The sequence below is a fragment of the Polistes fuscatus genome, unplaced genomic scaffold (assembly GCF_010416935.1).
Source record: "Polistes fuscatus isolate 324 unplaced genomic scaffold, CU_Pfus_HIC Scaffold8, whole genome shotgun sequence".
NCBI lineage: Eukaryota > Metazoa > Arthropoda > Insecta > Hymenoptera > Vespidae > Polistes > Polistes fuscatus.
Window position 1 is genome coordinate 6,916,062 of NW_025113162.1, and position 26,794 is coordinate 6,942,855.

At 26.4% G+C, this 26,794-nt stretch overlaps 6 protein-coding genes across 8 annotated transcripts; 3 read left to right on the forward strand and 3 right to left on the reverse strand.

The window, feature by feature from the left end:
• The first annotated feature begins 165 nt into the window (after positions 1–165).
• Positions 166–2,772, forward strand: LOC122524751 (thioredoxin-like protein 4A). Its single transcript, XM_043647168.1, has 3 exons — positions 166–419; positions 552–688; positions 793–2,772. The coding sequence occupies exons 1-3, from the start codon at positions 342–344 to the stop codon at positions 1,004–1,006; spliced, it is 429 nt and encodes a 142-aa protein (XP_043503103.1). The 5' UTR covers positions 166–341; the 3' UTR covers positions 1,007–2,772.
• LOC122524992 (tyrosine-protein phosphatase 10D-like) lies at positions 2,236–8,368 on the reverse strand. The gene is made up of 17 exons (XM_043647523.1): positions 8,025–8,368; positions 7,218–7,510; positions 6,810–7,127; positions 6,170–6,448; positions 5,768–6,085; positions 5,382–5,696; positions 5,016–5,303; positions 4,720–4,923; positions 4,521–4,626; positions 3,616–3,842; positions 3,466–3,542; positions 3,258–3,392; positions 3,060–3,182; positions 2,836–2,984; positions 2,604–2,739; positions 2,450–2,516; positions 2,236–2,370 (listed from the first exon to the last, which is right to left on the reverse strand). Exons 1-17 carry the CDS (start codon positions 8,366–8,368, stop codon positions 2,264–2,266), a joined length of 3,486 nt encoding a protein of 1,161 aa, XP_043503458.1. The 3' UTR covers positions 2,236–2,263.
• A 1,846-nt stretch (positions 8,369–10,214) lies between these two features.
• Positions 10,215–12,949, reverse strand: LOC122524827 (60S ribosomal protein L10a). The gene is made up of 5 exons (XM_043647300.1): positions 12,842–12,949; positions 12,344–12,499; positions 11,364–11,512; positions 10,840–11,012; positions 10,215–10,753 (listed from the first exon to the last, which is right to left on the reverse strand). The coding sequence occupies exons 1-5, from the start codon at positions 12,844–12,846 to the stop codon at positions 10,583–10,585; spliced, it is 654 nt and encodes a 217-aa protein (XP_043503235.1). The 5' UTR covers positions 12,847–12,949; the 3' UTR covers positions 10,215–10,582.
• A 438-nt stretch (positions 12,950–13,387) lies between these two features.
• LOC122524639 (TBC domain-containing protein kinase-like protein) lies at positions 13,388–17,498 on the forward strand. The gene is made up of 14 exons (XM_043647001.1): positions 13,388–13,831; positions 13,912–14,124; positions 14,203–14,452; positions 14,513–14,741; positions 14,817–15,091; positions 15,170–15,316; positions 15,399–15,519; positions 15,595–15,756; positions 15,883–16,060; positions 16,149–16,355; positions 16,439–16,698; positions 16,781–16,908; positions 17,012–17,174; positions 17,269–17,498. The coding sequence occupies exons 2-14, from the start codon at positions 13,920–13,922 to the stop codon at positions 17,374–17,376; spliced, it is 2,433 nt and encodes an 810-aa protein (XP_043502936.1). The 5' UTR covers positions 13,388–13,831; positions 13,912–13,919; the 3' UTR covers positions 17,377–17,498.
• Positions 17,499–17,694: 196 nt separating this feature from the next.
• Positions 17,695–22,147, forward strand: LOC122524993 (protein broad-minded-like). Its single transcript, XM_043647524.1, has 9 exons — positions 17,695–19,376; positions 19,476–19,813; positions 19,898–20,094; positions 20,181–20,561; positions 20,646–20,965; positions 21,166–21,205; positions 21,353–21,523; positions 21,585–21,800; positions 21,873–22,147. Exons 1-9 carry the CDS (start codon positions 17,719–17,721, stop codon positions 22,005–22,007), a joined length of 3,456 nt encoding a protein of 1,151 aa, XP_043503459.1. The 5' UTR covers positions 17,695–17,718; the 3' UTR covers positions 22,008–22,147.
• Positions 19,232–26,652, reverse strand: LOC122524640 (apoptosis-inducing factor 1, mitochondrial). 3 transcript variants are annotated; one of them, XM_043647005.1, is made up of 13 exons: positions 25,790–26,265; positions 25,076–25,359; positions 24,937–24,991; positions 24,667–24,830; positions 24,468–24,598; positions 24,174–24,349; positions 23,916–24,107; positions 23,650–23,840; positions 23,321–23,573; positions 23,065–23,231; positions 22,774–23,004; positions 22,546–22,638; positions 19,232–19,709 (listed from the first exon to the last, which is right to left on the reverse strand). In XM_043647005.1, the coding sequence occupies exons 1-12, from the start codon at positions 25,878–25,880 to the stop codon at positions 22,567–22,569; spliced, it is 2,007 nt and encodes a 668-aa protein (XP_043502940.1). In that variant the 5' UTR covers positions 25,881–26,265; the 3' UTR covers positions 19,232–19,709; positions 22,546–22,566. The 3 variants fall into 3 exon arrangements, with proteins under 3 accessions (XP_043502940.1, XP_043502939.1, XP_043502938.1); XM_043647004.1 differs by lacking the exon at positions 19,232–19,709 and adding an exon at positions 26,561–26,652 and having other exon boundaries at positions 22,274–22,638; positions 25,790–26,123; XM_043647003.1 differs by lacking the exon at positions 19,232–19,709 and having other exon boundaries at positions 22,274–22,638.
• Between the last annotated feature and the right edge of the window lie 142 nt (positions 26,653–26,794).

The following is a 26,794-nucleotide window of genomic DNA, read 5'->3' on the forward strand; positions in this document are numbered from 1 at the left end:
CTCACACATGTTTATATATTCTTTGATAATATTGTACCGTCATCGCGTTAATTACCTACTTTCACCTACTGATGATCAGTACAGAAGTTTACTTATTTATGTTTTGTCCATACGATGGTAACTACCTTACCGACGGATACAAATCAATAAGAAACAGTAATACCAATCGTTGTAGAAAATCAAAATAACGTAGTCTTAGACAATCTTTAGAAGAATGTGTTGTAGAATATTAAGAGACTTGTGTTTTTCCTGTTCTATCGCATAATTTCAAATTTGTAAAATATATATTGCATATGTGTTATTCTGTTGTAACTTAAGTATTATTTTAAAAATACAACAAAATGTCTTATATGTTATCACATCTTCATAATGGATGGCAAGTCGATCAAGCCATTTTATCAGAAGAAGATCGAGTAGTTGTAAGTTTTAAAAATATTATTCAAATGATCAAGTTTATAATTAATAATTGAACATTGTCGAGATAAAATGTTCATATAAAATTGTCATTTTATTATTTTGGTTTAAATTTTCTTTGATGATATTTTTATTAGGTTATAAGGTTTGGTCATGATTGGGATCCAACATGCATGAAAATGGATGAAGTTCTTTATAATATTGCAGAGAAAGTTAAAAATTTTGCGGTAATTTATTTAGTGGATATCACAGAAGTTCCTGATTTCAACAAAATGTAAGTTTACTTAATGAATAACGTTGATATTATTTATTTGAGCAATTATACTGAGGCAACCATAAAAAAAACATTAGACATAATTGTTATAAATGATTTTTTAGGTATGAGTTATATGATCCTTGCACTGTTATGTTTTTCTTTAGAAATAAACATATAATGATTGATCTAGGTACAGGAAATAATAACAAAATTAATTGGACACTTGAAGATAAACAAGAAATGATAGATATTATTGAAACAGTTTATAGAGGTGCGAGGAAAGGACGTGGTTTGGTTGTTTCACCAAAAGATTATTCTACAAAATATCGATATTAATTTATCTAATAAATTTATTTATTTTAAATGCAGAAAGTATTATTTTACATTAAAATGTTAAACTAATTAAGTGTTCTACACAGTACTGTTTGTATATAAATAATTTTCATAATGATAAAAAAGTTTCATATAGAGAAATATATATATGTATATATTTCTTATATTAAATTTTTATAATATTTTGTCTAGTAACAATAAAAATCTATAAATATATTTTTTAATAATTTTACGCTTATATAATATCATGATTACAATTATATGCTATTAATTACTTTAAGCAGAGATTTGTAAACTTTTATTATTTTCGGCGACCTTGCAGAATTCAAATTTTTTTAAGGCATTCTATGTCAAATTCTAACAAGTTTTTCTTACAAAAAAAATTAAAAGTTCTTTTTATTAGATTGATTAAAAATACATTAAAATGTTTTTATTTGTGAAGGTTTCAGTTATTATTAAATACTTAAACTTAAACAGTTATTATTAAATGAGTTAATGGTTTACATCAAGTCTGCTGAATTTTGCATCTTATCACATAGAATTGAAAATAGAAATAAAATTATATGAATACTCTGTAATATTTCGAGGCACTTTGTGAAAAAGCCGCGGTTCCCCAAGGCGCCACGGCGTACACTTATTTGTTGTTTGGGAAATTTAAAGTATTTGCTTAAAGTCTTCATACGTGATAAAATATTTTACAATTATGTTTAACATTATAAATTACTATTAATGGCTAGTTTACAATAAGTATATATACATTAAAGAGTTAATTAAAAGAATAAAAGTAATTTTACCATGTTTGCTATTCTCATTATATTTTAACGTCTCTTTTAGTTTCACTATTATATTGTTCTGTAAAAAAAATAATATGCACCATTATTCAATTAAAATGAATTAAAATCTATTTAAGTAGATTACTCTGGATTTAGTTGCTTACTTTGGTCTGTAAAAATTTAACTTTGTACAAATTTTTCTTTTGGAGTTGTATAGAATTCATGTTCAGCTTATAAAATTCATTAGATAAATCTTTTGTTCAGTTTTACGTTCATTGAGTCAGACATTGACAAGGCACATATTTGATCATATATTTGTTGACATTTGAAAATAGAGTAAATATTGCTCCTAAATAAGATTCATTTCATCAATATTAAAAAAAAATAGTTAAAAATTTACTTTTTTTTTAGTAGTATATAATAAGTATTATCTAAATAATAATTAAATAATAACAAACAAAAATTCAGTGCAATTTATGTGAAAAAGTCACATACATGTTTCAAGATTTACTTTATGGCTGCCATCCGAGTTCATTGTTTCACTTGCACTTTTAGAATTATTATCATGCACTGGATCCACAGGAGGTGGCTTATCTGTATTATAAAAAAGCTTAATGTTATTTTTATTTTGTCAAGAAATCTAATTATTTATTATTATTATTGAAGAACTTACACGACTTTAAAAAATATGGATTTTTAAGAACCTGCATTAAACAGTTATATATGTAGGTATATTGACTCTAGAATAATAAAAAACGTGTTATTAGAGTAATTAATCTGTTGCATATATAGTGACCTTTTCTATAATTTTTAATTCTATTGCATACCTCTCGTTGAACCATGTTTATTCTATGATGTCTTAATCTATAGACAGTTCCAAACACATCTAGTTTTCTATTATCTCTAAGATATTGTAAAAGAATATCAATTGCTATGAGAGTACCTGTTCTACCAATTCCTGCACTAAAAAAATATATTTACATCATTAACACATTATTTTTGTAATTTATTATTTAAAAAAAAATAATGTTGTTCTCTAATAACAGTATATTGTAATACCTGCAATGGACAACAACAAAACCTTTATTAGTGCCAATATTACGACGCAAAATTTGACAAAAATTGATCATTGAATCAAAATCTTCTGGAACGTCATGGTCTGGCCATTCTTTAAAATGGAAATGTGTTATCGTTTTCTTTTTATTTTCCTATAAAAGTAACAACATTAAAATATAGCTTATAGCAAAAATATAATAAAAATATTTTTTATACTAAATAGAAACCTTTTGCAATATCAATGTTCTTTGAGTGTATGTTCTAAAATCTAATTCGCTTGTACATCGTATTGTTATATTTTCATATCCAAATGTTTCTCTAATTGTTGGATAATATTGATGACACTTTACCTAAAAAAATAATATGTATAAATATTTTATCTGAATTATGATCAGTTCATTACTATCATATGAAGTAATACTTACTTTATCCTTTTCAACTAATTGAGTTAACATAACAATAATATTTATTTCATATTGATCAATCATTCTCCAAAAATCATATGTTGTATCTTCTTTTGGTCCTTGACAAGCTATATATTCATCTTCTCCACTATAACCCTATCATTTAATTTATTTGTTATCATAGTGTATCGTAATGTATAGTAAATTCATAATTTCATATTTTACTTACTTTTATAAATGAGGCATTAATATAATCGGTGTTAGGATCATTATCAATTACTTCTAATTTAACTCTTGAGAAATCATCTGTAAACATGAATATTAAATTAATATGATTTGTATATAGAATCTTTATGTTTAAGTGATATGTAATTCATACATGGTAAAATATCAGAATATCGATTCTTTTTTCTATTAGCTTGCAAACAAGCAGTATTCGTTGGCATCTGTAGATCCACACTTAAAGTTTGAAGTAACCTAAATTCATTACTTAATTTACCAGGATTGTCAACAAGTTCTTGACAATGTGCAAGAAATTTTTTTCTTGTAAATGGAGTAGGTATTGGTGATCCAGGCATATCAGCATTTAAAAACTGACGAAATATTCTGAAATAATAAAAAGAAATTACCTAATATTTAGTATTTTAAAACTTATTTTCACAATTCAAGTCATTGGTCACAATGAACCAAATCATTAATCAGAATTTATTAGAGTATATCCAATTGCAATGATACAGAGTATAATTAATAATCATTATTGATATCATATGATCAACTGTATTTAAATAAAATTTAGTAATGAGAGAATACTTTTTAAATTAGAATAACAAATTCTAATACACGCACTTTATTCAAAAAATATATGTTTTATTTCATCAAAAATTGAAAACCATAGGTAAATATAATGACTGAACTTTAATGAAGCTATATCACTATTTGTATTATTTTAGTTTAAATACAACAATGATAAACATATAATATGACTAATTATAATTTTGTGGTTAACCATTACTTTTTGTAACTACTATATGTGACATATACTCTGCATTCATATGACAAATGCATTCAATGGCCTTGGCTCTTATAGCTATAACATCCTTCTGAGTCACAGAATAAATATTGATTATTTCTCACAAATGTGTAACTGACCAATGTAACTAACTATATGTATATTGAATGTCTTTACATTGATGAAATTAATTCTATTTAATATTTTCATATTGAAAAAGTTCTATAAAAAAAACAATAAAAATAAGATTTAAAAAAAGAAGAATTTGAACTCACGTATATGGAGAACATTTTCGTACAAGAAGCATTGTAGTTGTCAAAATGCCCAAAAGTAAAATTCCAAACACAATTCCAATTACAGCTCCGACGTCTAACTCTGCATCTACAATGGAATATTATTCTTTAGATAGAATAATAAAAATGAATGTAACACATATATAGATTTTATTTTATCGTGATCTGTTTTAATACAAACTTGTCTTTATCAAGAAAGTAGGCGAATCCGTAAAACCTCCAGAAGTAAATGCACGCATTCTAACATCATACCATGTATCTGATTTAAGTGGTCCATTACAATATAATCGTCCATTTGTATTAGATGATATTTCTTTACAAGCTGTATCTTCACCAAGTACATATTTTACTGCCTTTATGTGACCATAGTCAGCAATATAACTTGCTAAAATGAATACACAAATACTTATCAATTATATATTCCAGCAGAAAAATTCTTTCTTCTTTTCTTTTTTTATTTATTTATATTTTACTCACGAAAAGGTTGCCATCTTGGTCTAGTAGCTTGATAAGATATAGAAAAATCATTTTTCATGGATTCCTCCCATGATGAAACATTTGGCCATCCATTTTGGGTCAAATTAAATTTAATTTTTGAAGCAACATTATATCCCTTTCTTGAAACCATAATAGCATAATATTTAATTTCACCATTATCATCAGAAAATAATGGAAGTAAGATGGTGACTGATGTAGTAGACCTGCGTGCTTTATATGCATCTATAGTAATTGATTTTATATATTCTTCATTGGGTTCTAATGGAACTGTAATAATAAATCAGATCATAAATATACAATATTTTTCATTTATAAAAAAGAAAAACTATTGTGTATAAAACATACTTCCTGGTTCTGTTACAAATGTTATAACATTACTATCATTACTCCAACCTGCAGCAGTTTTAGCTTTAGCAGTTGCAGTATAATTTGTGTACGGTTTTCCTTTTGAATATTCAAATGATGTGGCAGTAATATTTCTAATGATAACAGTACCAGAAATATTATCAGTACACGATTCTGGTCTTTCAGATAACTTATTCCATGTAAATTTTATTTCATACTCTATCAATACTCCTGGCAGATATGTGGGCTTCTCCAAAATAAAGATAAATTGAGTATCTGTTACATTTATTACATTAATAGTAGGTGGAGGTAATACTGAAAAGAATTAATACTGTAATATTCCACGTATTTGCTATGCACAATAATATGTATTTCTAAATATTTACTATCTTCTAGTGTTGTAATATTTTTTGGTTCACTTAATGAACTGTTTCCTGCCTCATTAACAACAAATGCTTCGCATAAATATGTTGTATAAGGGCTAAGATCTGTGACTGTTATATTTGCCAATATCGTATGATTATTCAAGCTTGTTTGAACATTCCCTGATTTTGGTACGTAACCGTGTCCATTTGTTTTCACATAATTACATGTAACTATTAAAGATTCCAGTTCACAATTATTTGCTACATTTCTAATACTCCATGTCATTGATATATTAGAAATCCCAGATTCATATGCAAATAATACAGGAGATTGTGTTACTAAAAAATTAAAACAAATAATATAATTACTTCTAATTAATAATTTGATTAAATAAATAGATTTTCAATGTCACTGTTACATACTATTTTTATTTGTTCTTCCTTCAGTAGTAGCTAACATTCCACTTGAAGAATCTTTACCAAATGCAATTACATGAATCATATAGGAAGTACAAGCATGCAAATCCTTTATAACTATTGATGTATTTGTGGTATATGAGATTTTATAAAAATTTGACTCCATGTTAAATATTATAACACGATATGTTTGAACACATCGTCTTCCAATTATTGGCGGTAACCAATGAATTTTTAAAGCAAAATCATCGGGTTCTGCGATCAATGACTGTGTCTCACCCGGTGCTATGGATAAGTTATACCAATAGTGTTAATATTTATATATATATGTGCCCATAATTATGAAAGTGGTCTAAGTCAAAATTAAAAAAAAATAAGTTGATTAGTTATTTCACACCACATTATTTTAAACTAAATTAATTCAATGTAATTTTCACAATATTGTCAAAAATGAACCGTTAGATAGTGTTTGTTATTTCAATATTATATAAAATTCATTTAATATTCAAATGTAATCCTTTAAATATCTCGAAACAAGAAATCTATGACTTAGACCACTTTCATAGTTATGGGCACATATATATATATATATATATATACATATATGTAATTTTTTTTCATAGCTTATAATCTTAGGAAATCTTACTTATTGTTCTTGTTATGTGAGATTTTGTTTCTCCAGCTGATTCTGTAGAATTAGTTACTATTTTAATAGTATAAGTGTATTTTGTGCAAGGATCAAGATTCTGCTCAATATACTTTGTAATGTGAGTAATGTTAACTTCTTTATTATTTTCATCGCAATTATTTTCAATGCATTTTATAACTTTGTAATAATTAATACAATTAATATATTTATTAGGAGTATCCCAAGTCAATTCCACGCCAGTTTTATTCTCATCGTTTATTTCAGTATTATCAAGTTCAGAAATAAATAAATTTTGGACATTTTCGATATAGGTAACTAAAATGTAAATGTAAATATGTGCATTGATCAATCATTAAATATCTAATAATACGTCAAATACATATATATATTATCAACGATACTCACGATTAGAACTCGTTTTGTGCGTTATATTAACACCATTTGATTTAATATCTCTTGCGACTACAAATACCTCAAACGTATAAGATGTACATGGAATAAGATCGGTAACATTATATGTTATATAATATGACTGATTTGTTATATTTTTCGATTTTTTGATCTGATCGTTGTATGTTACAATAGTATAATTCAGTAGAATATTCTTTACAGCTGGACATGGCCCAATCCAAGAAATTGATATACTTTCTGTATCAACTACTATGACCTTCAATTCCTGTACATCTTCAATCTCTAAAATTACAAAAATGTATTTTTATTTTTTTTCTTCTTTTCCATAAATTCAATAAATATTTCATAGCGCATATTACAGTTCATAGATTTAATAAGTATAATATTCAAACAAATATACATATATATTTTATTATTTTTTTTTAATTTATATTTAGACATATAGGCACACCTTAATTTTTTTTCACGACATTTGTTTATAGAGTATTTTTTACATATTTTATTTACCTCTACATGCAAATTGCAAAAACATACACTATGTACTGTGCAGAAAAAATGTGATATTTAAAAATTAATTTATTATTATTATTAATATTACTATATTGTTCTATTTTTTCAAAATAATCTTATTTCTCTTTTATATGTTCTTTAAATGAAATATTTTTAATTAATAGATTTCTATATATTAAATTGCTTTTATTTTATCTAATAATTTGTATTAATTTAAAATAAATTATATAATTTCTGTAAATTAATTTTTAAATGACTTTACACGATTTTGTTGTCACGGTATGCACTCACCATGTAAAAAGAGATCCAGATGTATTTATAGACTCACCTATTCTGTCTATTGCATTTGATTTCGCGCATAGATAAATATGATCGTTATTAAATTCAGGTGAAGAATATAGCTCTTTGTATTTCTTAACATATTCAGGAATGAAACTTTTCGTAGGCGTATTAATGTCTCCTCCCGTTTTAGATAAACTTTTGTCCTTATCAAAGGAAGAGTATTTTTGGATAATGTTCGATGTTATCTCAGAATTTTCATTCCTTTCATTCGTATCCTCCTCTCCAAATGCATACAAAATTCGTAAAATGTAAAGCAACAATTGTAAATGTTTTCTCGATATCATCTCTTTCATCTTGTTATCTGTATATTATATTAAAAAAAAAAAAATAATATACATTTATATATAATGTGTATATTTTTATATTTTTTATATTATTAATATATATATTATTTTTTGTATAATTAATGTATTATATCATATATGTCATTTCGTTCCTAGTTTTATTCATAATTTATTTATTATAAACTTTCGTGAAGAAAAAATTTTATATTACAAATGAATTGATACAAGCAATTCATTATTGTCGATAAAATCATATTTCTGTATAAAGATGAAAAGAGAATTTAAAAATAATAATATCTACATTGTCCACATTTTTTACGATGTTTATACTCATAATCAAAAGATATGATAGATAACGATTGAAAAGGACGTAAAACATATAGAAAATATTTGTATAAACCAGATTTCAAATAGTCAATGAAATTTATCGTAATACTATTTTTTTATTTAAAGAAATATATATATATATTTTTTTATATGCACACGATATATAATAGGCGTTCATTGATCTTATCGAATCAATCGAAATAAAAAATCTTTGAAATGTTATCATTGAAATTCAATCAACATTCGAATTACTAAAAATAGATATTACATTACAATTCGATCGTATTAAAATCAGTTAAAAATCATATGTTCGGCTATTTTCTATATAAAACATGTTAGTTATAAATTTAATAAAAAAATGTTAGTTATAAATTTATGTAAAATATTAAAATACAATTATATAATTTGAATCGAGTGACAAATATTCGTCAATATTAAAATATTGAAGTTTATTATTTTTGTCATGTCAACTTGCCTTCATAACTTTGGCTTGATCGTTAGTTCCAATTATTATTGTTTTTTTATTTCAATACACATATCAAACACAAATTTCACGTTTTATACTCTGCGCGCCTCAATATAGGAGTTACAATATAATATTCCAACAAATACACTATCGACACGTTTAATATAGACTCAAGAGAATACAGGGATTATTTCGAAAACGTGGAACTTTAGAAGCGTTGTGGCTTCCTGATACTAATCATTGTTCAACCACTCATTTACAATCTCTTTTATTTTGTTGCCTTTGCTGAGCACTGATATCACTGATAAAAAAAACTTCACTCTTACTCAAAGTGACACTTAGTATTACTTTATTGATCAAACATAAATAAATTGCTGTAGAACTTTGTCATAGATCGAAAAATTCTTTATATTTCCATTGCAATATATATTTTTTAGTTATATACATAATTTTTTTGTAAGTTTATAATATATATTTTAATTTTCTATGCATATTTAAATTTATTTAAAACAAAAAATTTCTATTCGCTGTTTGTATATAGTTAATGTAAAATCAATAATATTAACATGTATAATTGATTACTATGCTTAAGAAACATATTCAACGATTTTTATTAGTAACTTAACGAGAGCTAAGGGTTTAAGGACGTAAGGATAGAAGTAGATGTTCACTTTCTTTGTCTGTCCCCACTTGTACTGCTTTGGAAGTCCACATAGTAGAATTTTCGTAACATAGTTGTATGATTTCTACGTTTATAGTAGATACATTTTTAATTTATAATCACTTATAAATAAAAAGACATTTGAAAGTTCACGCCAAATAGCGGCCAGTCGTTCCAGCCAATCAGACCTGCATTCTTTCAAGAGGAAAGGGGTAAATATGAGCGGGTTTTAGAGATGGTGGAGGAACTGACGGGCTAGCAATAAATAGTAGTGGGAGGATTAAAAATGAGCAAGGTGATGATACGAAAAAGGGCGAAGGGAAATGTTCTTTACTGATATTATCGGAATTTTTTTCACCGACAACTTCGTGAGTGTGGGTAAAGACAAAGAAGAAACGAAATAAAATAAATCGTGATTAATATTTTCATATATACTTCATCATACATACTAATTGTGAATGAAAAAAATAATGAATGTAAAATTTTAAATTGAATTTCAAAGATAGCTTTGCATTCTATCGCAACTAATGTAGGTGTTCATATCGTATCTAAACCATTTCAATTTTTATAGATAATTATAAATGGGAACTAAATAGAACATATGGCAACGTCATATTTTTCGTTTTCTTTTTTACAAGATAAGCGATATGCTTATAAAAGGACGGATAGAAATTTTCGACTTAGGCTTTCTATGTAACAAACAATATATATTTTTTTTTTCTTTTATTTTATTGTGTTTTATATTCATCATGTATAAGTATTAAACTTATTAAAACAATCTTTGAGGAGGTCCCATGGAAGATTTGATGTGTAGAGAACGTACATTTTGCCAATGCTTTTTCAACAATGAAACTAAAAAGTTAATAGACAAATGTACATTTTGTACCAATTCATCTGGAGTCATTTCTACGTGTCCTACTGCTACCGATAAGCAAAGAACCTATTTAAAAAAAATAAAAATGGTTATTATAGAAGTATATTCAAATCATATTTTTTTTTAATATTACATTATAATATAAAATTTACCTTCTTCATTTGGAACTTAATCGTAGCTTTTACTTCATCAATTTTTGCAACCATCGACTCCTGGTGAGATAGAAGCCCAGGGAATTTACCTGCCTTGTTTAAGCCAGGACCCAGCAAACGTGGAATTTGTTTAATCAAAGATTCACTGGCTAGAAACGCGTCGTACTTCTTTGCTGTTAAAATGATAAATTATTGTAATGTTAGTATGTTTCTATGCATTTAATATTTACGTTGCTTAATTTCATTGCTAATATTAATTTAAATTTTAATAGTAATAATGTATATGGCTATATATTTCTAATAATTAACAATATTATTTAAAAATTATTGTATCTGCACACATTGAGGAGCAATATGGAAGATCACATTGCCCTCACCCGGTGCAGAATTTTTGCTCTCCTTCCTTTCGACGTCCACCAATATTACGAATAAAAATTATTGATGGTGCTTTTAAGAAGGTATGTATTATTGAACATAATTTAAATAGTTGCAATTATTAAATTTAAGAACCCGATAATATATACCTAGTTTCTTAACAGATTTTTTATTCTTGTTCAATTTTTTTAAAGCTTCTGCATCCATATATGGGATGTTGTTGGCTTTGGCTTCGTCACAATGTTGTTGATCACCCAATACACATACTTGCATTTTTGGTCGAGGAATGTTCTTCAATCTGATTGTAATAAAAAATATATGCATATAAACTGAATATTAATTCAATATCCAGTCATAAGAGACTTCTTATTTATTTAGGATTAACTATGGTATTTGTGCATCCAATTAATCAAAATGTACGAATATATATATAAAAAAAAAAATCTATTCCTATTAAAACTTTATCTGCTTAAATATTGTAGTACAGTATAGTGTTGATTATACGAATAAAGAATGAATCTGGTACGTACATACTTTAGTTATGTATTCAATAATGTTTATAATAAGGGACACGTGGCTAGGCCATTGGCTATATTCATTTAATTATAAACCGTTCAAATTTAAAAAAAATTTTTAATCGTTTTATGAGATAATTATGAATTTTATTTTTTTAGATCTATTATCCGAAAACTGATTACCGAAACAAATTTGTCTCCAATTCATTCACACGACACTCTACTGTACACAGTCTTCTTATATAATTTAATAAAATTGCATAATATCAATATTCTCAGATAAATTATAATTGCTACATCATAAATATGTAGATCAGATAATACATGCATAAATACCATCATAGAACATTGATTAATATGCATAAAATTAGAAAATGCCACCACATTTTAAATAAACTTACCGGAAGGATCATAAAACATGATCCTGAAATAAAATATATAACGGTACAATACCTCCCCAGTCTTTTAAGACCCTGGGTAAAGGTCCGCTAGGTAAAGACCTAGCTTCCTGACGATTAATGAAGTGACCTTTTCGTGTTTTATAATATTAAATTGTTCTTTAATAATATAATAATTAAACCCCGAAAAGAACCCTCAGTCAGGTTGAAACATACTTAACGGTGCCTGAGAAACGCTTATCCTTTTGTGGATCATAATTTTTAAGTCCTATTTGTAATTCCACCGTTTCCAAAAAGTTCCTCTTCTTATCCTTCGAATTTTGCAGTACGGCATTAACGCACTCATAAAGAGTATCGCGTGATACTTTGGACCTATAATGTAGAGGTTATAATCCATAGTACAATACTCTTTTAATTTTAAAAAATTAACTTTTATATTATTTAGCAGTAACGAAAAATTTTTCTTTTTTCTTTAAATATGTATTTTAATATATATCTTTGAAAAGTATCAGTTAAGATTAGCGAAAAATCATTAGGATCAATTACTTTTTTAGAAGAACCAGGTGGTTTGAAATTGCATATTTTTCAAAAATATCTTTATTAAAAAAAAATAATAATAGTAATAAATTAATACGAATCGTATTATTTATTTTGTAAGTATATCTACAAATAAATATTATAGATTAATAAGATATATAAAGATAAAATACTCACGTCATTTTTTAGAAGTAGACGAGCCAGTAGTAGATGTTCAACTGTACTTCTTAAGCGACTAGACCGGAAAGAACGCCACGTTAAGCGTCTTCTGTAACGCGAAGTAAAAAAAAATACTAGATGGGCAACTCATAGTAGAAAATGGATTTCAATGCATAGAATAAAACATATAAGAAAGATTTCTAAAGTTTCATATCGATTAAAAAGTTTTAACATTCGATATTTTGTTAGACCAATAATCATCTTACATAGAAATGAATATAATGTCATGTGATTTTATTTAAATTATAATTATCTTTTTGTTTATATTATTATAAGTGTTTTGTGTGTAAACACATATTATTAATTTTAGATTATTTCACTATTTCATTGAAGAAAAAAATATACATTTGAAAGATTGCATATTATTGTTTAATATTTTTTAATATTACAAACTGATTTTCATATACATATGTATAAATATAACTTATATACATGCATATATATAATACAAATATATAAATTAATAGAAAAGTAATATATATGTATATATATGTATAGTGTGTTAACAGTAATGTTATTCCAAATATATTTACTATTTTATTACGCAAAAAAGTGATAAATGTATATGTTTTATATAACAAATATTGTTTTAAATATTTGACAACAGATTATAAACCGAAGTATCAATCTACTATAGTTCTACACTATATATAAATGTATTATTATTATTACTGTGTTATATGAGAAGAGTTGATAGCACAGTTCATGACAGATAAGACAGAGTAAACTAAATTTTAATTAGCGAAACAATTGCAATAAATTCATTCTATGATCGCTTATAAATATTTTTTTTAAAACGTATCAGTTTATTTGTAATAATGTTTTAAATGCATGAATAATATCATTTTTCAATAAGCGATATAAATAAACAATTAAACAAAATATATGTCTTCAATGAGAAGAATAAAGGATATAAAACTGTAATAATTGCAAAGTAATAATACTATGGTAATAAATTTTTAAAAGTAAAAAATGTTTATTATTAATAAATATAATATTTTTATAATTATAATCTTTTTTATGTATAGTTTAAAAAATGTGTCCTGCGCTATTGGAAAATGAAGAGCGTTGTTTGGGTGGAATGACATTTTTTGCTCAAAGTCATCCAGTTGAAGTTTGCGGAAGTAATGGCCTTCCATTAACACCGAACTCCATAACTATTTATGGGAAATCTCAATTTTTAAAAACTATATGTCATCCAAATTTATCAGAATATCTTGATATTATTAGAAGTAAACATGGTATCGTATTGAATTTCTAAATCATATAATTCCAAACATTAATAGTCAATGATACAATCAGTGTTTTATAATTTACAGAAAGGATAGTGGTAGTTTCTGAATATAATGGAGAACCTTTAAGTATTAAAAAGGATCTATGCACGAATGATATTGTAAAGATTGCATTCCAGTGTCTATTAGGTTTACGACAAATGAATGATTTAGGTTTAGTTCATAGACACTTAAGTCCAGATAATATACTTATAAATAAAACTGGAAATGTACAATTATACAATTATGGCTTGTATTATATGACTGATGGAGGAAAAAATGTATCTTTTCCAATTGGGTACGTTTAACAGAAATATTCTTTTGTGTTAGAATGGATTTTATTATAACTTTTCTTCAGGTATCCAAAATATACAGCTCCAGAAGTATTTTTAAGTAATGGACTCAGTGGTATAAAGGTAGATTCTTGGTCACTTGGAATAATAATTGCAGAACAATTATTGAAAAAACAAATCTGGTCTGGAGTAAAGTTATCGCAATGTTTACGCAAAGCTCTAAGTCTTATACATTGCGAAACTTCTGTATTTGAGCGTCTTGCAAGAGAACATAATTGTTTCGATATTTATGAGGTATTGAAATATATGTGTATTTTAATTTGATAATGCAATATTAGTGATGTCGTATATATTTATTTTCTTCTTTAGGAATTATCTTCCGAAATAAAAGAATTTGTTGATTCTTGTTTACAAGTACATTCATCAAAACGTAAAACACCAGAGGAACTATTACAATTACCATTATTCATAGATCTTTTAATGCAAAATGAACAAGAAAAGGAAGAAAGTCAATACAAAAATGTGATTGTTAGAAAAATGAATGAGTTGTATTATCTTTGGCAATTAGCGGGAGGAGATATCACAGTAGAATTAAAAAAACAAGGCCTCATTAGATCAAGACCACCTATTTTATCTATACCTAAGTAATATAGATATCAATATATATTATAACTAAGAATGATTTTAATTTAAAAAATAACTAAATATATATTTATTTACAGTTTAGTAATATTATTAGGACAAATATTTGGAAGAAGAGATACAGCTGGCTTACTTGATCTTAGAGTTGTTAAAGTTTCTTTAGATACTTTACATCAACGCTTGTCTCATATTCCATACATTGCTAATTATCCTTGGTTAACTCCTGAGTAAATATTTGCATTATAAGCATTTTACTACTCTTTGTTCTTGTAATATAATACGAGATAAATAATAATTCAAATTTAACAGAATGCGTGTCCATGCGCAGGAAGATTTAACAAGTGCTGCGTCACAGTTACCATTGATAATAAGAGAAAGAGATACAGAATATCAATTTTATAGATTAGTTTTATATGACAGACTCTTGCAGGTAATATTTAATTATTACTATTTAATATTATGAGTTTACGTAATAGTGTTATATTACAAGTATAATTTCATATAGATTTTACCACTTACACGAGAGGCAATTATTAAAGAGGCACATAAAGATATTCCACCGTTGGTTCGTGGAGCTGTTTGGGCAGCTTTACTTGATATTACCGGTGATGTTCAACAACGATATGACATGATTGATAAAGAAACACCTACACATACAGATAGGCAGGTAATGAAATGTATATCTTATGAAAGTCGACTAATAAATTTTTCTTCTTTTTCTTCTTTATTTTTCAAAGAAAAATGTAATATATTTTATTATATATAATTTTTTTTTATCAAAAATATTTGTTAGATAGAAGTAGATATACCAAGATGTCATCAATATAGTGAATTATTATCATCTGGGTCAGGACATGAAAGACTACAAAGATTATTAAAAGCATGGGTTAGAAATAATCCACATTATGTATATTGGCAAGGGTTAGACTCATTAACAGCACCATTTCTTTATCTAAACTTTAATAATGAAGGTACTTTAATTAATTACACTTCATTTTATTATATTAATTAATTTTATTAATAAATTAACTATACATATATATCTATATATCATTTTAGCAAGAGCATTTGAATGTTTATCTGCATTCATACCAAAATATCTTCATAAGTTCTTTTTAAAAGATAATTCTGCAGTAATACAAGAATATTTAGGAAAATTTTCTCAAATTATTGCATTCCATGATCCACAATTGGCAAATCATTTGAAATCTATTAATTTTGTTCCCGAATTGTTTGCTATACCATGGTTTCTTACTATGTTTTCACGTAAGTTTTTACATTTATAAAATATATATAATTTTTTAGTCATTTTTACTTCATTTCCTATTAATATATCTCGAATGTTACAGATGTATTTCCATTACATAAAATATTGCATTTGTGGGATAAACTTTTATTAGGAGATTCATCATTCCCACTTTTAGTTGGATTAGCAATATTAAAACAATTAAGAGATTCTTTACTTGCGTCAGGATTTAACGAATGTATTCTTTTGTTTTCTGATCTGCCAGAAATTGATATAGAATTATGTGTAAAAGATTCCATGACTATGTATCAAAATACACCACCAAGTATAACGTACAGAAAACATCAATTGAATAGATCAAAAGTACTAAAATGAAAATATATGTGTATTATATTGGATATTCTCGTAAAGTTTTATTATAATATATATTTATTTTAAATGTTAGGAAATGAATTGGACAGATCCTGAACCAGGAACGGAAAAAATGCCAAGAATAAGTGTAGATGATTTTTTAAATCTGTTAAATAATACTCCTGATGAAGTAATAGCCGTGGATATACGAAATAACATACAGTGAGCACATATTAACGAATAAAAATATAAAATATCTATTCTTAATATAATATCATTTATATATATTAATATCACAAAAAATAACAATTCTGTGTGTTAACAGATTTGAAAGAGGAGCTGTTATAGGAAGTATCAATATTCCTTTCACAAGTGTGCAACTTTCTCAAACGAATATTGACACTCTTGGACCACATGCTAAACCTCTTGTAGATAATAAAAATTGTATAGTCGTTATTATAGGACCCCATGATCAAAATAATGCGCTGGTAAATATATACAATTTTACAGATATTTTATAAAAATATGATTGACATATAATTTAAGTATATAATTTAAATTTTGTTAATGTGTTATTTATAGTTTGCGGACTTTCTTGTAAAATGTGGTGTCACGGGAGTATGTTCTTTACAAGGTGGTATTTATGCTTTACGAACAAAATCTCCTAATATTATAGTATCTATACGGTAAATACATTTATGAAATATATATATATATATATAATATAAGATCGTAAAAAAATATGATGCGATTTATAATGATCCAAAATATTGCATATAATTTTGTTTGGATTAAAGATAATGTCTAGATTATTTGTATACTCTTTCTGCGCGAATATACTTTAATTGTGTTTATTTCTACCATGGTTGCTATAGTAACTAAATCAACTCAAAAGAGTCTTGCATTTCTACGCATAGATATGTACGTATAAAACTCAGTATATATAAATTATTGTCAAGAATTGGTTGTATATAATAATTGTTAAAACTTTATTATATAAAAAAGAAAAAATTAATTTGATTTTATACGTTAATGGATAAACGAATGTTGCCAAATATTAACAAATGGATAAAAAAATGCATAAAAAAAGAATTTGACAATGTAATTAAAGATAATTTAGAGGAGAATCAGGATTCTTCAGAAATAGCCCAAAGAATTATTTCTTCTAAAGAAATGCAAGTTTTAATGAATTCTATGAAAATGATTATTACTGAACAGAATTCAGATTCCAAATTTGATAACAGTGCAACAATGGAATCTCATTCTCGGTCATCTGCCTCTTTTGTGAGTGATATAACTGTAGAAGATTTGAATTCTCCAAAAAATGTTGAAGATCAATATAATTATATTATAGATAAAATAAGTTGTGATAAACCTATACATGTAAGATTAGCAGGTTATGAGATATTATTAAAAAGTGATTTGACAAATGTAACAGCTATCTCGCAGTGGGATATTCTTCAAAATACTTTAAAAGATAGTCTTATAGGTGAAAGTCGAGCCATATTTGAAGCTAGTTTGCGAGTCCACGCTAGATTATTAAGTTGTCCAAAGGCATATGATGCGTATACAAATTTATTGAGTTCTTTTAATGCTCAGTATCATACGCATAAAGTACACGAAATGTTACCCTCATTAATATCTGGAATTAATTTCAAATTTTTCTTACATGAAAAATTAATTCGCATTATGTATTTGATAATACATTATCAAGAAGAATTATTAAAGAGTATAAGAAATGTTGATAAAACTACAGAAGAAATAATAGAACAATTTATAATATTTTTAAGTACTCATACATTTGGTAATTCAATGCAAGTTAAAACATTGTCTATGTTAAATATTGTTGCAACATTAGATCCACAGGCTGACTGGAGTAAAAGATGGACTCATAAATTCTCTACTAGAAGAACATTTTTTTCTATATTAACTAAATCACCAAGTTTACTTCAATATGCTATACAATGCATTACCAAAGGCTTGAATAAATCTCCTATATATACATCTATTTCTATATGTGACGAACCCATAGAAGCATGTATTTCTGGAGAAACAATAGAAACAATTACTTATCTTCACTGTTTAAACTTTATATCACAGTTATGTAGTTATGAAGCAGGTCGCCAATTACTTTCCGAGACTTCATTAAACGTTCAATTTTCTGTAACTGAATTTTTAATTACATTAATAAATACATTGAATGAATTATCATCTTCTGGGATAGCAAGTGGCATTTACAATATTATGTGTCAGGCATTGCAAAATGTATTAAACAGGCCTACAATCTCGTTAGATACTGATTTTTATGATGCTGCATTATATTCTTTAAATAATTCTTCTGAGAATGATTTAAGAATCTGGCCTCATATGCTATATGTGATAATGCATATGTTGGATACTGTTAATGGCTCAGAAATTTTAATAAATTTTCAAGAATTAAAACCACATTGTACTGCATTGATTATTATGCAGCACATATCTAATGTTTTGAAACAGCCTTTTTCTATTATGAATACTGAGTATATCTGTAATTTATCTAAAATTATAACAAAATTATTTAGTATATTTAATGTCTATGAAGTTGTACAAGATGTAATAGAGAATCAATTTTATCCTGCTGTATCACATTTTTACAGTAAATTAGATAAGTATTTTATCGAAAATGGAAATAAAGCTCAATATTTAGATGGGTAAGAAACAGAATTGATAATTATTTATTATATTAGTACATTATATTAAGTTGAAAAATAAATAATTAATTATATGAAACAGATGTTTTTCCATTTCAGCATAATTAACAAAATGGTACTTAAAATCGTATCAATACCATTTGGTTTACAAGATTTAACACGTGAATATTTAGCATTTCAAGAACTAGTACGTGGATCTATTGCACCCTTAAGAAATTCATGGACATCCACTGAGATTGTTAGTTTTGTGTCATCCGCTGGATATTTTAAATTAGGATGTGAAGTTATTGAAGATTTGGCTCCACATGTTTTATCTAAGTTGTTAACAGAAACCTGTGAAACATTGGAAGATCCAGATTGTTTTTATGATCCATGGGAAAATCCAATAGTAGACAAATTTATACATATTATTGCTCTATTTTCTCTCAATTTTAAATGTATAATATAAACAAAATTAATAAGATTTAATATTATTAAATTCATATATAGATATAACTGATATTATATTTTTATTCTAACAGGTTTTACTTCATTTATAATAAGTACTAATAAGTTTGGAAATTATGAGGAGCAAAAAATTCCGAACAATTTGACTGAATTAATGCAATGTTCGATTAAATTTGATTCGGCATATCATTACTTAGGACTTTTATCATTAAACACAATTATTTGGAATTTAGACCTTTATATTTATTTCATAGAAAAATTAAATTTTCAGGTAACAAATTATAATTTATATTTTTGCACATAAATTTTTATATATAATGTTTTCTTTATAAAAATATATATAATACTTTTTTATAGAATGAATTATTGAATTTACAAAATCATTGCATAATTAATATTAAAGTCGACGATGAAATAAGAGAAGAATACATAATAGATGAATCTAGTTTACTCCGGCATAAAATTTTATCTAATTCATATTATATCAAACATAAGTATCCTAATAAAATATTATCAAAGGAATATGAAAATACGAATAATATATTTGAACCAGAAGAATATCAGTTGTTTTCAACATTACCACCACCTGACGTTACCACAGAAAAAGCACTTTTTAAGGATATAGAATCTAATACTGAATTAGAAGATATGTTACATGAAAATAAGCTTGGACTATTGGATGCTAGTTGGATATTACAATTCAGGAATGCATATATAAGTTCTACAGATTCAATAAAAGTATAAATCATAAACAGTAACAAAAGATATATAAATAAATTTATATTGCTATTAATTTTTTTATAATTACTCCTTTTTTTTTAGAATACAGTTTTGATTAATTTACTAGATCAAATGTGGCAAGCTATTCCAACTGCAGAATGGGCAGATCAATTTGAATGGCCAGAAAATTTTGTATACAATGCAGACTTTTTCTTTTCAGAAGAATTACACGGAATTGATTTGGTTTTACAATATGCTGAATTAAATGGACTTCTTCAAAATTCTGAGATGAATAAAGAAACATTTAAACAATTTTTACAAGCTTCGTGCATATTTATAAAATATAAAAAGTCTAATAAGTTTAAAGGTTTTGATTGGTTTTTATCAACTGTATTTCTTATCTGTGAAGCACATATGGAAAAGTAAGATATTTTTAATTTTGAAAAATTTTAAATAATTTGTACTAAATACCTCAGTTGACCGCGAATACACCCTTCTTAGCAACGAGTTATATTTTCTATCTCTGTAAGTAATATTTTACAATAGTAATGAAAGAGTAGTCCTTTAATATATTATTTGTAAAATTATTACTTATATAGCGTGAAAAGATACTGTTGCCTAGATTTAGGATAACTCTAGCAAATCAAGTATCATCATTGGTAGTAGGTCTCAGATTGAAAACTTAGTCACCACAATATTATTATTATTATGTCTAAATTATTTCATTTTCTTCACTGACCTGTTTTAATGCCAAGTAATAAATACATCATTACTATACATTAATATATGAAATATATTACAGATGCAAAATATTTATTAAAAAATTAATTTGCTTCCCGTGTATTTTATTTATATGGCCTATTTTGGGTAAAACTATTGATAAAAGCAATAAAGAGAAGTATTCAACTCAATTTATACTTGCACAATATTTAGAAAGTATAATTCACAGCGAAATGCCGAACATAGCTTATGCATTAAAGGTAAATCAAAGATATATATTTTATTTGGAAAAAAGCAACTTAAAATTTTACTTTAAAATAGAATACCTGTGGTATCGATTGGTGGATGTTATGTACAACAATATTGACTCAATGTTTCTGGGGAATATTATCATGGCAAGAAATAAAACATTTTTTTGCTATTTCTATTCTATATTCACCCGATTATATAATATATTATTGTGTATCTTTAATATATCACTGCAGGACAACATTTATACAAGATATTACGAACGGAAAAATGTGGCCAGAATATATGGTAAATTTTATTCTTTGTAATCTATAAGTCTCTGTTCTAAAATTACAATTAAATTTAAATGTATTTTTGTAGGTACTAAATGACTATCGGTGTCATGATTACATTACATTTATGGATAAATTAGCTAAGAGATATGGAAATAAAATATTACCTATAATGACTGCAAGAAAATTATATTCTAACGATGAAACTGATACTGTAAATTAAACGACATATACTTGAAGATCCTTTAAGAAAAAAGATTCTTTGTTCGTATAGAGTTGCATTTAAGAGAGAATTTTTTTAAATGCATTATCATAAAAATATTTTCATGAGAAAAGCAAAGAATTTTTATAAAGGATTTCTGTGCGTACATTTAAAATAAGAAAATGAAGAAAAACTCATTACATTTATATAAACAGTATAAATTCTTCTTTGCAAAACATAATATTTATATAAATAGGTAATGTGTAATTGCTTCGTAAAACAAAATGTTTTAGCAAAATTGTTTTTTTTTAAATGTTATTAAACAATAATTAATATCCTGTACAATGCGTTTCTTATTCGACTTATTTTACTCCATAAATGCTTTTTGTGAACTATTTCTAACAATGCTCAATGTATACTATGGAATATCATTGATATTTGTACATACCATACATTCTAAAAACTCATAGATATATAATGTGATATTGCTTGGAGACTTTTATATAAACATTTCGAATATGTACAGCATAGTGACTTTATAATATTGTCATACACATACCACACACTGTAGTCAATGTTATTAGTCATCATGAATGGAAAATAGTTTTGCTACTTCATTTAAATCATCATATTTTGTGCCTCTTGCTAATACCTACGTAAAAGTACAATATTTATAATCAATATTTTCAATATTATAACATAAAATGTATGTTTTTATTTATGGGAGTTTTAAACAAAGAACTACAAAATTTTCAATTAAAATTTTTGATAAGAAAAAATTACGTACCTGTCTAGCTATAGACATACGATGAAAAATATTCCAAAGTACAATGCCAACTACAATATCATCTCGTAAATAGAATACAACACCTTTTTCAAAATCACTACGTTTTTTAGGTTCCTTCTTATCCGTTACATTTGTCACATTTTTATTTTCATTTCCTGAGATTGGAGATTGTTTATCATTTTGTAATCGTGTTTCTTCTTTTTTAATCGCTTCCGTTTGTGCTATGGCTTTCTATAAGGAGGAAAAAAAATGAAAAATATTTTTAATATCTTGAAAAATATACCGTTATACCTCTTCATCCGCTAATTCAGTAAGAGCTGCTTTTGGTGTATCTGCTTCTGTTGCTTTTGCGAATACTCCAACAGTTGGAAAAGATGAATCTACAATACCAATTGCTTCATATCCTACCTCTGGTCCTAAATCAGACCAGAACATAGACTGATGCAAATAAGGTTTTCCTATATATACATATAAAAAATTATAAATTTATATTTATGCTCACATTATTTATTTTTCCTTAGTATTTTGATATGTGCTATTTAAATACCTGCACCGGTCATATTTTCTCCAGCTAATCTACCCGAAATTACAGCATGGTCATGATGTTCTACCCTTCGTCTACCCAATCTAACATCATAAAAACATGCAGCATCTCCAGCAACCCACAGATTACTTCTTGCTTCTAATTCGGCATTAACAAGAAAACCTCCTACATTAGGATGTACTTCTAATTGTGAGGATGTTGCCAAATCTGCATTTGGTTCAACTCCTATGGCTACTATTACTTGATCGGCTTCAATCTTTATATAAAATAGTATAATTATAATATTTAATATTATTTATACATTTTTTGTATAAAAAAAATATGCTACTTACTGTATTGCCATCAGATAGGATAAGATCGAGCTTCTTATTTTTGTAGGAAAAATCCGAAACTTCTACATTTGGCGTACAAATTACTCCTTCTGCCATAGCTTTCTTTGTTGTCCATTCACTTAAATACTCAGGTAATACTTGAGCCATTATATAATTTTCTTTGTAAACTTGGATTATCTTTTTGTCTTGATCTATTTGATACAAAAATTAATATATATATAAATATGTAGAGAAGGAAGCTTAAATAAGAATAATATGATACTTACAATTTCTTGCAAGTGAACAAGCTAGCTCAGAGCCAAGAAAACCACCTCCAATAATAACTACATTTTTACAATTAGGATTGTGAATATTGTCTTCTAATTCAAGAAAATCTTGTTTTGTTCTATAGGCTATAATTTTATCTTTTACTTCATCCGGAGCAGATTCAAATAATGGAAGATTTTTAGGCGAAGCACCTTAAAATAAATACGAATTAAAATTAGAGTTATTACATTTTTAAACGAAATGTAAAAGAAATTTACCTGTTGCTATAAGACACTTATCATACTTGATTTCATGACCATCTTCAAGTACAGCAATTTTATTTGTAGCATCAATTTTAGTTACTTTCCAACCAACTGCTACAGCTACCCCACCTTTATCTAATTGCATTAGCTTATCAACGTTCGTATAAAATTCACGTGGTTCATAAAAAAGACTACAAAGAAAATTAATGCAATTTAGTAAAATACTGTATAGAATTTCTGATATACAATGTTTATACTATATTGTTTAGAAATGAATTGTAATATATCATACAATTAATTTTAAGCTACCTTCTCTGCGTTCCATTCCACTGTTTAAAATTTAATTTCGCACTTGTTGCTCTATCTGTATTATACCATAATTCTTTAGACAATGGTGGTCTCATATATGGTAAATCTTCTTCTTCGCTTATTATTAAAACCTAAATAAAATTCATTTATATATTATCATTTAAAATATAAACTTGTACTATAGTGATATGAACTATACCTTAGCTTTGGGATCCCTAGATTTAATTGACCTAAATGCTGAAAATGCAGCAGTTCCTCCACCTATCAGTAGGTAAGGTACTTCCTGAGGTATTGATTTAGACACAGCTGGAGTTTTTATTACATCCTTTGATCTTCTATATCTTTTTTCTGTATCTTTTTTTTCTAAGAATAAGAGATGCAATTTAAGTTGTACAATTACCAAATATATATATATTTTAGATATATGTTTATATAGAATGACTGAACAAATATGATAAGCAATTATTACTTTTTGTGTCAGACTGTGAGTCAAATTTATCCGTAAACCATTCTGTAGAAGAAATCTGTAATAAAAAATGTAATATCATTTAATATATGGCAAATTGCTATGCTACTAAAACTATAAAATAATAATAATAATATTATACCGCATAAATAGTCACTCCTGCTATTATCAAGGTGGCCAATAAATGTTTCCAATATGGAAATTTACCATTCTTCCCATTACCATCTTCTTGTGTATAATCTGGTTTACAAGAAGGTGGACAAGTACCATCACGCTGAGCTTCGCAAGCAGGAAGCGGTTTCTTTGGTTTAGAATATTTAGACTCAGGTAAACATTCCTCTGGTTTTATTGTAGTACCAGGTGTCCTATATGGCTTCTTATTATTTGCATTATTACTATAACACAATCTATTAACACTGAAAATGCCTAGAACATTAAAAGTAATGTTAATAACTTTTGATCGACTGAAATAAGACTAGAATGTAACAATTCTACTACATGTAAAAGATATTTATAAGTTTAAAAAGAATATACTAAAATAAACAAAAATTTTGTAATAATAATAAATTAAGGTTATGTTACTTGTGGCATACTTCAGAGTGGAAGTATCACATGTAAACGGTAAACACCATATCAACTTAAAATGATTAATATAAATGATAGGTAAAGAAAATAAATTAAATACTAATTCAAAATTGACAAATTCATTGAAAAAATATGATAGAACGATCGGTTGTTATGAATATTTCAATCTAAACCGAAGGGAGGTTACAGGTACCGAAAGCAATCATTCGCACGAGGGGGTACTAATAATGATTAACAAAATTTATAAGGAAATATATGACTAAATTCTTACCGACATATTTTAAAGTTCGATAGGAATGATTAGTATGTGCGTGCCTTGTTACTTTAGACAGTTGTCCAATAATTCTACCACAGCTTAACATTTTTGATGGGCCAATACCTTGGCCTTACGCAATAATATGAATATGGCGCGTGTGTTCGGTTCTTCTCACCGTATGCACGCCGATTGAAAGTCGTTGACCGATTTTCTTCTCGTCCGAGATTAATGATGAATTTAATACGATGCACTCCATCACCTGAGACTCGATCATTCAAACTATCATTGCCATCTATGTTCTAATGCATACCAGTTTTGCCAATTCGACTTATCTTTATCAATTGATTAACTAAATCAAACAGATAAATATATACATGAATTTGATCTAAAAAAATTCATTGAAGGGCGCATACTAAACGTAGGAACGAATGACAGACGGTGTCAAGTGATACATTTTTTGTCGTGACGATCGCGGTACATGTAAATATATGCAATAGATGTCAACGGAATATCGATTGTTTCAAATTAGAATTACATATATCTATGAATTTATATATTTACTTTATCGATATTTTGTTTTTTTAATTAGTTCATAAAATAAAATGAACAAATATATCACGTTGTGTGATATTATAATCAATAAAGTTGTTGTTGTGATTTAATTATCGATTTGACGTATAAAATTATTCGTACTATTTTCTTTTTTCTATTTATATTATTTTGATCATCATCGGAAAATAATCGACGAATAATCGAGAGTTAATAAACTTTTAGCCTTGAAAATACCTGTTTTCTTCTTTGTCTCATCGAAATAATAGAGAAGAAAGAAACTGTAGATTTTAGTGAAATTCGTATGATCTTCACAGGTGTCCTCAAGGTAGCCAATATGAATCAGCGTTTCCTTTTATGGTGAATCAATGTTGTCTGTCCACTTAAGCATTTTTAAATCTGGTTTAATATGCGTCATTTATTCAAATTTGGTTTTTATTTTTTGACTTCCCTGAAATAATTTAAAAGAAT